At 46.1% G+C, this 13218-nt stretch overlaps 1 protein-coding gene across 1 annotated transcript in view; it reads right to left on the reverse strand.

The window, feature by feature from the left end:
• Positions 1–425: 425 nt before the first annotated feature.
• STK17A (serine/threonine kinase 17a) overlaps positions 426–13218 on the reverse strand; it is a gene marked incomplete at its 3' end in the record, with an annotated part of 36928 nt that continues 24135 nt past the window's right edge. The window contains exons 4-7 of the mRNA XM_079931825.1: positions 4628–4754; positions 1463–1511; positions 1197–1376; positions 426–750 (exon numbers count right to left, since the gene is read on the reverse strand). Coding sequence (XP_079787951.1) covers positions 426–750; positions 1197–1376; positions 1463–1511; positions 4628–4754 — 681 coding nt within the window. The remainder of the gene's footprint in view (positions 751–1196; positions 1377–1462; positions 1512–4627; positions 4755–13218) is intronic.

A 13218-nucleotide genomic window follows, 5' to 3' on the forward strand; every position in this document is an offset into this window, starting at 1 on the left:
TGAAAAAGTATCAATTTTAGTAACAATATCAACATACATATATGCAGATATAGATATGAATAATGCAAAACAGATTTACAAAGATGTTAATTTTGGCACTTTTAGTTGGAGTTTTAAGGAAAGTGACTACAGATATCTTTGCATACACATTCTCATTCTGGAGAAACAGGATGCAGAAATAAAAGGTTCAAGCATCTCCCTTCTTAAAAAGAACTCTGAAAAAGGTAACTTTACCCGTTAAACCTCCTGGTTGGCAACTTTATAAATCTGGCTTGATTTCTCTAACTCCACAAGTTTGACAAAGTTATTTTAGTTTCTACCAGTGACACCTGGTCATCCACTTTCAGCACATGTACCATTTGGCCAGAAGTCCATAAATAATGTTTCCAATATAGAAATCTTAAAGTTCTAAAGGGAAATACTGCTCAGTAGATAAAATCTCCCGGAATGTCTTGCAGCAGAGGTTCCTCAAATTTAAAGCGTTTGGAAATGGCCTTCTGCTCCATTTTCTCTTTTTCAGACTGTCTGCACTGTCCTAAAGTATATGAAGTAACTACAATCAACTCCTCTGTGACGACGGATTCCTCGGTTTCCGGCTTCTGAGTATCTGAATGACTTTCAGGCACAGGATCGCCTTCCTGGAGGGCCTGTGCCTCTTCTAATGCCCCTTTCACCTTGAGAGAAGGTTCCTGAACACTGCTCTGCGTTAGCCATGGATGTTTCAGACACTCCTCAGCAGTGGCGCGATCTCTGGATAAAGATACACATTTTACAATTAGGACAAAGTAGTTTAAAGCCTCAACTGTAACTTAGAGCATAAGGTATTATATTTTGGGACATACGAGCCACAAAGATCTTACTGTGGTTCCTGAATAAAACAAAGTTTTAGCATTTGCATGCAAATGCCGTTCCCCACAATATAGAAAAATAGTATTTTAAGTTACCTCTGAAAAGCCCCTTTGAAAGACCAAGAACAGATGGCAAATATCTGTTATACTGAGGTGCAGTTCACATTTTCTAAAAAACATTTTCATTTTTGCCACTTTTTCTTTCAACAGATGTAAGAAGCCAAAGGTTTCATCTAATTTTATGTCTACACTTTCATGTCTTCACTTTCGGGTTTCAGTTGTTAATCTGCTTTTGTTCAGAGCAGATTGCTCAAAAATTGATAGAGATCGATATTAACGAATACTTACTCAGGTTTCTTAACTAAAAGTGTCTTGATGAAGTCAACAGCTGACTCAGACACAACATCAAATTCTTCCTCAGAATAACTCAGATTCATCTGTGAGATGTTGAGGAACGTTTCTTGTTTATTATCGCCTAAGAAAGGCGATACTCCCGTCAGCATGACATACGCCAACACTCCAATGCTCCTAAACCACAATGAAAATGTAAAAAACTTAGTATCATATTCATTTCTTAAAACTAATTTGATCAATTCATCATAAATAATTCTCACCACATATCCGTTGCCATGCTGATAGGATCATAACTAAGAATTTCAGGAGCTAGTATCAGAAACAAAAGAAAACATTTAGTTTTGTGGAAAAAAATTGCCAAATTTGCTCTTAGAAAAATTTAAATATCAAACTAAGACACTGTCAAGGTTTGGGCTAAGATGAAATAAGTTCACGTTATAAGTCAATATGCATTACTGTAAAGTCTAACTAGATGTTTATAATTAACTTGCTTACTTTTTGCACCTCTATCCTCCAATGCTGGGTCCTAGTATTTTTTTTTTAATATCTGAATACATAACTACTGCCATATAAACTGGCAACTTTTACACTTTCCTCTTCCCACACCCTCTATCTAATCAAGCATCAGGTTCCCGCTTTTAAATCGTGCCCCCCCCAGTCTACAGCACGTGCCCCCTGACCCCCACTTGGTCCCGCCCTCTGATCTACTCTCTATGCTGTGGCTGCAGTGAGCTTTTAAAATGCCCACCCGTTAACACAAAGTCAACAAGGTTAGAAACAACCTGGGCATCCTTGGAGGACATGCATCACACACACAGACAACAAAGACAACCTACAGGGTTGAGAAAAAGTTTGCTTTGATAATATCTAACTAGACTGCTGCCAGCCAGAGAAGTAACAGAAAGACAGTCCCAAGTGTGCAAGGACACAGGGGAAATTCAGGAAAATCCTCCCTGAAGACTACTCACTGGTACGATCCAGTCAACCAAAAGACGAATGTTTTCAAAAGTGTAGAAATAGGAAGACTAGGCTATGAAAAGACAGGCAATAAGTAGTGAAACCATTTAAAAATCAAAGCCGAAAAAACGGGGGTAATTACAATAAAAAAGGGAATGAAAATGTTCTAGGGAAAACCAAAACACTGAAAGTTGCACATGCATTAGGAGTGGGAGATAAGCCTGCCCCAGAACAGGAGAGCGGGAGGTGTAGGGGATATTGGTTTCCCCACTTCTATCTGAAGCTGTCGAGCTGAGAAGCAGAGGCTATGACTGTTATTTAAAAGTTATAAAAGAGGGAGTGCCCCGGCGGTCCAGTGGTTAGGACTCCAGGCTTGCACCGCAGGGGGCACGGGTTCCATCCCTGGTCGGGGATCTAAGATCCCACAAGTGATGCGGCATGGCCAAAAAAAGAAACAGAAAAAGAAAGTTTTAAAAGACACTACCAGGAAACTTCAAATCAAATGCAGAGTATCCAAATTACTGGTGGGGAAAAAGTACAACAGAGCCGAGAGAGCAGTAGATGGTGGGAGGAGTGGGGAAGGAAATAACATTAGCTTCCTTTTCTGAGTGTTTATTACGTGCTGAGCGCTGACGTGAGAGTGTGATGGAGCAGATCCAGTGAGGTAGGACTTCCACAGCCTCGTTTCGTGGACAGAGGACCGTGAGTTATAGAGAGATCTGGGGACCGAGGTCCCGCAGCTGGCCAGTGCGGAGGGGCACACACCCAGGCAGCCCCTTCTGCGTATGAAAGGCTGGGGCGGGGCTGGGGGGCACGGGGCCCCCTTTAAAAGGCAGGCCAGGCGAAGAGACAGGAGCCCCGCCTGTCTTTCTGTATTATATATCCTTCTGAGTTATTTGTAGTTTTGGGGGGTTGGGCTTGTACTGCTTTTATCATAAAGAATACAGCTTTGTTGTTTGGAGGGAAAAAAGCTCTTGGTAGAAAATTTAGAATTTACCGAAGAGCAGAAAGCATCGGAGGGAAACAAACAACCCTCAGGAACTCCTTCAGCGCAGTAATTCCTATCGGCGTCTCGGCCCACAGCCCTTCCGCCCCGCAGCCTCCCGTCCTTCCTCCATTTACAAGGCCTCCCGTTCCTCACGGGCGCTTCCCGCGAAGCAGCGGCATGTTAAGCCACATTCCTAACGCTAACTCAGCGGTCGTGAGACGTACCAGTTGGTGTACTGGAAATTGTGTTCCGGTCCACAAAAAACACAATATTTGAAGGGTGTTTTTCTGCTTGCGATATCTTTTATTACCTAATTAATAAAGGCTCTGCTGTTTCAAACTGCAGGACTTTAGAAAGTATTTTAAAACTTCAAAGTATTTTTTTGTACTGTCATTGCCCTATAGCTTTGTTTTCCTCAACCCGACCTGTCCCCTGGGACTTTCTGTGTCCCCCTGGAATCCTTTTTTCCTTCCTACATAAATTCCCACCATCCTGGGCTCCTTCAAGGACTACTCTTCTCCTTTCACCTTTTTCTTGCCACGCCCCCAGGCCTTCCAGAAGGACACGGCCTGTCCGCCCACTTCACACCTCTGCCCTCAGACAGATCTCCTTCTTCCCTCCAGGCCCGGGCCACAGCCTTCTCTACTCCTGGTCACAATGATGCTCTCACCCACGGACACAAAAGCCATCCTCCTCCCCGGGCTGCCATCACCCTGGGCAGCTTCCACACTGATGTGCAGGACCCTACTGGCCTGGCACCCGCGCTTCTCGACCTCCTAGTCTAAAGAAGCTGACCTTGCAGAGCTACATCCAAGGCCTTGTAATCACAAAGAGCCCTTTCTACTCGGACATTTTAAATGATAAAACTGTGATCCCCGGTCACACCTTTAAATTATTTTACTGCTTTGCTCTTCTACAGAAATCTCTCTTTTTCTTTAACCTATCCAACCACTAATTCTTTTATGCTCCATTTTCCTTCCAGTCTATCCAAAAAGTCACAGTTTACCACTTTTTCTACCAAACCGAGAAGCCATGGTTCATCACTTCGGCTGCTCTCTTTTTCTTTCTGCCAGAAGCTCTCAGCCCTGCATCAACCCAGCAGAATGCCCTCTGTTTCCCACGTCTATGCAATCACAGGGCTTGCAATGACTTTCACAGTGTTTATTCTACCAACTTGCAGTTCTTGAAAGCTCCTTGCTTGTTAAATATCCTTCCACCCTCAGATAACCTGACATCCTCTCCTGTTCCTTGTAGAAGCAAATCCCTTCGGCTTCTCTTAGCCCTCCAGGAAAGGGACTGCCAATTTGGTACCTTACTCTTTAAAGTTTTCCATTTTTTAACTTAATACAAAGGAAGGGACCTCTGATGGTAGAATTTCACCACAGTGGACGGCAGGCCCCACCACTCATCACGCCACATGTGGGTTCCCCAGTGAAGGTGATGCCTTCACACAAAACACGCAGCTCTCGGGAATACTCACCCACGTACTCGGGAGTGCCCATAATCTCCCGGAGCTCTTCGCCGTTCTTCAGTACTCGTGAAAGACCAAAATCAACGATCTTAATGTCACCCAGTGGAGAGTCACTTGTCAGCAAAATATTCTGGGGCTACAAAATGACACCCCCCAAATTAATAAACCGCGATTGCGTATGAAGAGCATAAAGAGCAGGCAGCCCATAAAACATACAAATTTCACCTGTGGAACTGAGAGCGAGAAATTTAACAGTAGACAGTCATTCGTCAGACAGCTGTTTTTACAGCGTACTTCCTGTGTGTAAGGCAGCAGGCCTCGTAGCATCTCTTCCCTTATACCGGCTCTTTGTCAGCACGTAACTGTGCATCTATTCCCATCTTAAAAACCAAACCAAACCACTTAATAAAAAAATCCTCCCCCCATGACCCTGCATCTCTTTCTAGCCAACACTCACTCCCTCAAAGCTCAACTTCTTGAAAGCGAGGTCATCTCAATCCAGCTGCATCGGGATTTGCCCCCTGTACTCGACCTGCTCTCACTAAGGTCACCATGTCTTTAATAATCGAAGGCCCACCAAGTCCAGTGGGGCTCCTGCAGGCACTGACGGCGGGACGATTTGGAACTACTGGTCGTCCTTATATTCCCTCTTGGATCTATTCCTCCCTCGCCATTTTTCTCACGACTGTTTTCTTTGCTCTGCTTTTAAATAGTGGTGTCGCCCAAGATCTCTTGCTGGCTGGCCCTCTTCTCCTGACACTCTGCGTTCTATTTCTCAGCAATTTCATCTACCATCAGAGCTTTAGCCGCCACTTCCATGCTGATCACTTCTACCCTAAGCCCTCTCCGGACCCACAGCGCCAATTAAAATCGGATCCTTTCGCCTGGCAAGGCCTTCAATGCAATACACACCTCGGGCACCAAACCCACTGCTCTCTTCTGTATTCCCAGCCTCAGTGCTCAAGTCAGACACTGGGGAATCGTCCTGAAGTTCTCTGTACCCTTCATTTTCCACCACTTTCACATCTAGTGAAGCCACCGGTCATGCGAATCCTATTTCCTAGATCTCAGTACTCCCACTGCATGAAATCTGGGATTTCATTACCCCCCCGTCTGTAGTTTCCCCACCTTCAACCCACCCTCCACGTACGACAACCTTCCCATGTTGTAAGTCTGATCGTGACACTCTCCCTGTGGTCGTCTGGCTGTTCTTCGCCAAGAGACACACTCCAGTGGGGACGGGGCGGGTGTGATGTACACGGCGGTGGTAAGCGCCACCCAGAGGACCAATGAGCTTCGCACTCCTGGAGTCATTTTTGCTCAGCTGAAAATAACTAGGACATCTTTGCATAAAAAGTCAAGCTGATACATTATGGACTAGAATGTAAAATTCATCCCAGTTTTTAAAATAAAACATGAGATCTGAAAGAGGCTTATGCGCGCTTCAGAATGGGTCGGCGCTTACTGTCTTTGGCCGTTAAAGAGTACTTCCAAAGGTGAACTGAGGACACTGGCACCAATAAAGTGTAAATACCTCACTAGAGCGTCCAGAATGTTCCGTGCTCCGGCCCCTCCCTCCCTTTCTAGATGACTCTCCTGTCACCATTCTGCGGGGAGTCTGCGCTCCAAATCAGTCGGGCTGTAGTCCCTCAACAAGACCCACGGCCCACACCTCAGGCCTCTGCTCGGGAAGGCCCCTCCCCGGTGGCCTGGCAAATTTACCCTCACGGCTCCCTCCGGCACAGGGTGGCGTCTCCTCTGCGAAGCTCTCTCTGCCCTCCCCTCCCCCGGCCCCTCTCGCCTCCCCGGCGTCTCGTACAAGACACGTTGTTCTGTTATCAGGCGTTTCGGTCTCTTCCGCGGCGCCTCCACTTCCACGCAACCGCTCCATCCGGCTTCCGTCTTCTCGTCGCCGCCCAGGTCGGTCAAAGCCAAGGGCGCCCTCGGGCTCTCCTCTGAGCACCGGCGCGTCTCAGTGGCGCTTCACATTGCTGCTCCCTCCCTGTTCACCAGCTCCTTTTCTCTCGGCTTCCAGAACAGAACACCGTCCTGGTTCCCTGCTAACTCCCCGGCTGCTGCTGTTGGCCCGTCTCCTGCGACCCGCCCACTAACTGCTGGGCCCCCAGAGCCCTATCTGGAGGCTCCCCCTCTCCTCGCCCCACTCCCACCCCGCACCTCCACCTGCCCCTCTGGACTCACAGCCTCTCTCTCTGGCTCAGGTCCCTTCCACCAACTCTTCACCTAACCTCTCCCCTTTGATGTCTGTCATCGTACCCCCGCCACCTGGGACGCTCTTCTCTGTTCTGCTCTGCCTACTGTCAACTTGGCGAGAAGACCTAACACGGCAGGGAAGCAGCAACGTGAAGGGCTGCCCTACGACAGAGGATGCTGAGGTACAGGGGGGCCCTCTCTTTGAAACGGGTCTTACTGTCGAGCCAGCCATCCGGCCTACTCTTTTCTATTACGAAGATGCTTGTAGGTTTATCTCAGTCTGGATTCAGAAACAGAGGGGAAGAGGCTACAGCTCCGTGGGAACAGGAGCCACAGTCCTGGCCATGGTGACGTCACCGGGCTCAGGGCCCGGCACCCGGCAGGCCCGCGCTGCTACTCGCCCAGTAGGTGAAAAGAGGAAAGGTGACTAACCACAAAGAAACCCTTAAAGGGTCTCTATTTTGTGTCAGGACAGGTGGTACCATAACTGTGAGTACTGCCAAGCCCCTACTGTCCTGAGTTCATACTCAGAAGACAGATGGGCCTGTCGGGCTCAACGAGCTCAGGTGCTGCAGTTGACAAAGCACCCAGGCAAGAGATGAACAACATGGGATGATTCTGCCTTGGAGGGTTCCTGAAGAGGTAGGGCAGCAGCCCTGACAGGGAAGAAGGATTTCACCACTTATTCCGCAAAGTTTTACTGACTGCCTAGTGAGCTGTGACCTGAGGAAATGGCAGAAAACAAGTCCTCCGTTCCTCTGGAGACTTATATTCCAATAGGGTCAAATAAGTACAAATAAATAATACAACCTCAGGTTGTTTTAAGCTCTACAGAGAACTCAGAGTGGGGGAAGGAGCGAGAGCGTGCCCGTCAGGTATGTGTGTGTGCGGATGCTATTTCCAGGGCAGTCAGGGAAGGCTTCCTGGAGGCGGCGTACTTGAGGGCAAACCAATGTTAGGAAGGAGCCAGTCATGGCGGAACCTCTTGGGGTTGGGGGTGGCAGAGGGAAGAACTGCGAGCTGAAGACGCGCACAGAGGTGAGGGGCAGGTGTGAGGCTGGAAGGAAATGGGGTTGGGGGACAGGACTCACAGGGCTTTGTGGGCCATTCAGGAGTGCCTGGCAGAAGGCAGAGCAAGGGGAGGGACGGAGGACATTCCAGGGAAAGACAAGACTGCAGGCCAAAGTACACAGGGGAGCCAGCACACAGCACGATGTGCAAGGGACTGTCAAATACAACCACGCAGCTGGAAACAGCCTTCTGAAAAACGTGTCTTTAACCTGTTTTTAAAAGTCTCTAGGGGGAGAGAGACAGAGTGAGGAAGATATGATGAAGCATGGAATGAAAGGAAAGAAATTTTACACGTAACAGAGGCAAAATCCACAGGCCGCCGTGACTGATGCCATGTAGGGGCAGGAAGAGGGCACGGTGTCATTCGCTGACTGACACACGGGGTCCGCAGAGAGGACCATGGCTTCAGCTTTCCCAGGACCAGCCAGGACAGCTGGAAATTCAGCCTGGAGAGACAGCAAAGCTGAGTCCACGGCTTTGGGGGCCTGCGGCACAGGGGAAAGACTAAAACGCATGGAAGCAAATGAGAGGAAGAGTGTGCAGCGAGAAGAGGAGCGGGCCGAGAGGAAGGACGGCTGATAACTATGTTTCGGGGTAAACACCAGGAGTCAGGAAAGAGGAGAGACACTGGTCTGCGAGCGAGAACCCAGGTGTAACATTAGAGCAGGAAACAGGGAGAAGAGCGCCATCAGATGGGACAAGGGGCAGAACGACGACCATGAGCGAACTCAGAGAAGGTAACTTTCAGTAAAATGGTGGGAGAAAAAACTAGCTTACAATAGGCTGAAAAACAAATGGAACGGCGAAGAGATCTAGTACAGGTGGTTTTGACTTAAGTATCTTCTGATACCCTTGAAGCCAGTGCTGGCCTACGGAAAGGTAATTTAAAATTTCCTAGCAGCCATATTATAAGAAGTAAAATGGAACAGGTGAAATTAAATGTATTTATTTAACTCAATATATCTGAAAGTTTACACCTTCAACATGTAATTAATAGGGAAAATTATTGAGATAGTTTACTTTTTTTCATAGTAAGTCTTTGGAGCTCTGGTGTGGATTTCACACTCTGAGCACAACCTAGTTCAGACGAGCCACGTTCCAAGTGCTCTAAAGCACCACGTGGCCCGTGGCACTGGGCTGATGGTGCCGCGTTAAACTCCTTAAGAGAAAAAAAAGATGCAATGACACCCCAAGAAACGGTCAGGGAATTCTTAGTGTCTCTTACCCACTGTCCTAATTTACTACCACTATGCAATTATGGAATGATAGTTTGTTTTGAAAACAAATTCATCAAAATAACTAAGACTTTTCTGCCTATAGTGAAACAACCACACTGTGGCTCAGTGTCATCTCTAATTTTGTATAAAAACCTGTTTTGTCTTTTTCTTGTAAATCACAGACAGTTCTGGCTACAGTAAAACCTTAAAACTGAATGAAAAACCAAAACAACAAATTGCTGTCACTGTAGAAGTTTCCACTGCAGACGCGTGCTCAATGGTTATAAATACCCAAACCAGATAAAGCACCCCGCACGCAAGATTGAGAAGCTCAACTGATCAGTGTTAGCATCGATGTCTCTTTTCAATGACAAAGTAACTATAGAGGTTCTGGTAACATAAACTTCCTTATAAAGCCAACATTCTCTTTTTTCCTTAGCTTCTAGCTATTTCTTCAGGAAAAAATCCTATGTAACATCATGATCATGAGGCCCCAGACTTCTCAAGGCCATTTTAGTTGTATTACACGAATGACACACTGCAGTACGATCAAACATCATTATTCAGGCAAATTAGAGGAGAGGAGTCTGGCTCTGAACAGACATTCATCACTGCACATGTTTTGCCTTTCCCAGTACATCAAAAACACCAAGAGAAATACTGCTAATCACCAGATCTTCTTAAGGTTCATTTGTGATTAACAAGACCTGCTCATTCTGGGAATGTTTTTAAATAGCATTTGTTCGCTTAAAGGAGATTAAACATCTTTCCCTTACATTTTGTTTACTCTTTACATTCCACGGGAAATGCTTTCTTTAGTTATTACGCAAAAGCTAGTTGGTTTGGTGGTAATGTAGTGAATTCTGTAGTAGTGTGACCAAATGATTAAAATGTTACCTTAGTATTTGAAATCAAGGCTTAGTCACAGCATCCATAATCTGCCAAAGTGAGAGACGTTAAACCCTTGAAAGAGAGATTGCTAGAAAAAACACACGTCTCATAAAATCGCAGCTTTCGGAACTTCACAGTTAACGTTTATTATGTCCTCTCGTCCAACTGTGCCCTGGTTTGACCACAGGTACGTTTTTAAAGTAGACCTTACTCCTCTAGATAAAATATAAGACTATAATCTCCATCATTTCTGAAAATATCCATCAGTTCCTGAAAACATGTGCTAAAAACAGAGATAAGTACCTTTACATTTACAGCTTAGTCAGACCTCCTCTCTGTGGAATCCAGTTCATGACAGAGGCTGCGGCTCACAATACTTAATTCTATTGAAGATGCATGCATCCCAAGTGGTAAAAAGAGAAAAATACAAGGTCCACAGAGAGGTAATGAGAGTGGAATAAATGGGAAACATACAAACTGTTCCCAAATAGACAACTGGGAGTAGAGGGGTGCTCCTAAAATCTTATTTCTCAGCTTCGTGGGGGAATCCTTTTATTTATCTGGGCATCTTCACTTCTGTACATAATCTACCATTTACTGAGCAATCACCATTGGATGAGATCATTGTAGACTTGAGGCTAATCTGCTCAATAAGGCTAAGGTACCATGGACAGCATTTTAAGGAACATTTTATCAGCCCACGAAAGTTCAAGTAAATTGACATTTTATGCACTAAAACCCAGGTCAGAGTATAGAAATAGGTTAATAATCCTGTCTAAATAAATTTGGGAAACTGTTTAGAAATGTTACATGTTACCCCTCTTTCAAGTAAAACACTGATGCTTAAACTATCAGTGATCAACTTAATCTCAGAAGGGAAAGTTCCAGCTTCTAATTCCTGGTCTGCTCCTCTACTTCCCATTATACATATCACAGGGTGGACGGGTTTAATGACTGAATACCTAGTACAGAACTGCTGGAAGATCTGACCAGTACAAGACCATCTGAACACAAACAGCCTCGGATTTTAAGACTGGATTTTTCTGTGCCCCTTTTGGTCAGTCCTCCCCTTGACTGATGTAAAAGCAGGCCATTACGCCCATGACTAGCTCAGCAAATGACTGAGATGGTTCTGAGCCTCGAGCTTGTCCTGACTCTGGCAGAGTTGCTGTTACTGAGACTTGTCAGTCCTGCCATGATTTACGTGCAAAGGAATGGGCTCTCCCTTAATCACACACACTTCAGGGTCTTCAATTTTCGTAGATGCATAAACACCCCAACATCGGCATCTGCTACTCCTCAAAGAACTTCCCATGTTCAGCTGAAGATACAGGCCTGCCTCGTTTTACTGCACTTTGTTTTACTGCACTTCGCAGCTATTTCGTTTTTTTACCAATTGAAGGTCTGAGGCAACCCTGCGTCGAGCAAGCCTTGGCACCGTTTTTCAAACAGGATTTGCTCACTTTGTGACTCTGTGTCACATTTTGGTAATCCTCACAGTATTTCAGGCTTTTTCATTTTATTTATTGTGCTGACCTGTGATCAGTGACCTTGGCACTGGGAAAGATGGTGTGACTCGCTTTATTGCGATATTCACTCTACTGTGGTGTCTGGAAGCAAACCCGCCACATCTCCGAGGCCTGCCTGCATCTGGCTGAGAGTGTTCAGCGAATCAGTCTTTTGGCAAACTGACCGTTTGGGGTCTGACTGGACTGAGTAGTGTATTTCCCGTTCTGTCAACTACCACTTTTCAAAGAGGCAACTATAATAGTCATTCTAACTAACCTCTGTCTCTGGGATGAGAACTGCCCATTTTCACCATGGAATAAATGGTCTACTGACTCAAAGCTCCCATATATACCGGGGTTATCACTTTTCACAGAATTAAAACATAAGAAAACACATTTAGCTCTATAGCTTCGTCTTTCAAGCTCTGATAGAGACTGAGAGTCAGCATTATAAACAAATCGTCACTGGGCAGACGGCTGTTAAAAGATGCAGGACAGTAGACTCTCTTTGTCCAGACTCACGGGGGACATGGAAGTCAACTTGGAAATGACCTTTTGATAGAAATCATTCCCGTGTGCACTGCTGCCTTTCCAACCCCATCTCCAACCTTTCCCCTCCAGAGTTCACTGAGAAACAGGTCTGACTGCACGTGTGCAGAGTGTGAGGGCAGAAGACAGCCTGAGAACCTTCCAGGCCACCTTGTCCTCTAGCTCTTCTGGGTCTAGGAAACATGGAAAGTCCTGTTTCCAACATCAAAGGCCCATCATCAAAGCCTCTATTAAAGCTGGAAAGCATTCTACACTGAGTGCACTGGGGAGAAAGGATACGATTTATACTGAGTGTATTAGGGAGACAGGGATATAATTTCACTGTGTAAATACACAGCCGAACCTGGTATTCAAGAACTTAATATTCACTCTTGACTGCTTTCAAGTAACATCAAAGATGCATGACACACAGTGTTGGCAACCCGTCTGACTCACTACCTAATTAGCTCCTTTTCTGAATAATGTCGTAGGTGGAGCTGTCATAAATTGAAAGCTCATTTCCTATAGATGCAATATTATTTAAATTGGTGTTCTGTTCCTGGAGGTCGTTTTTACATCATAGAACTAGCAAAACGTCACAGAAATAAATGTATGATTTTACAAAGTTAAGTGTGTAAAACCAAACATGAGAGAAGGCTTAGCACAGACATTACTTTGGGGACATTTTCCTCACAGCTGGTACTAACTGAGGCTTCTTTTTTTTTTTTTAATCTGTACGCGGGCCTCTCACTGTTGCGGCCTCTCCCGTTGCGGAGCACAGGCTCCGGACGCGCAGGCTCAGCGGCCATGGCTCACGGGCCCAGCCTCTCCGCAGCATGTGGGATCTTCCCGGACCGGGGCACAAACCCGGGTCCCCTGCATCTCAACCACTGCGCCACCAGGGAAGCCCTAACTGAGGCTTCTTAAAGTCTGAGTCCACTGAAGTCTGGACTGCAGAGACCATCTCTTCCTGGCAAGTGTTCCTGAGCGAAGCACAGTGGCTGTGTCCCGCACCCAGGATCTTTGAATTTCTAATGCATACGATGCACTAAAGGGACAAAACAAAGCCCCAGCTCCCTTGCGCATGCTCTGAGGGTTTCACCTAGGTGATGTCTAAGGCCACTGCACTACTCGTGGGTGCACACATGTCCACACCTGCCTTCGAAAAATGGTG

Source organism: Stenella coeruleoalba (assembly GCF_951394435.1).
Source record: "Stenella coeruleoalba genome assembly, chromosome: 9".
Lineage (NCBI taxonomy): Eukaryota > Metazoa > Chordata > Mammalia > Artiodactyla > Delphinidae > Stenella > Stenella coeruleoalba.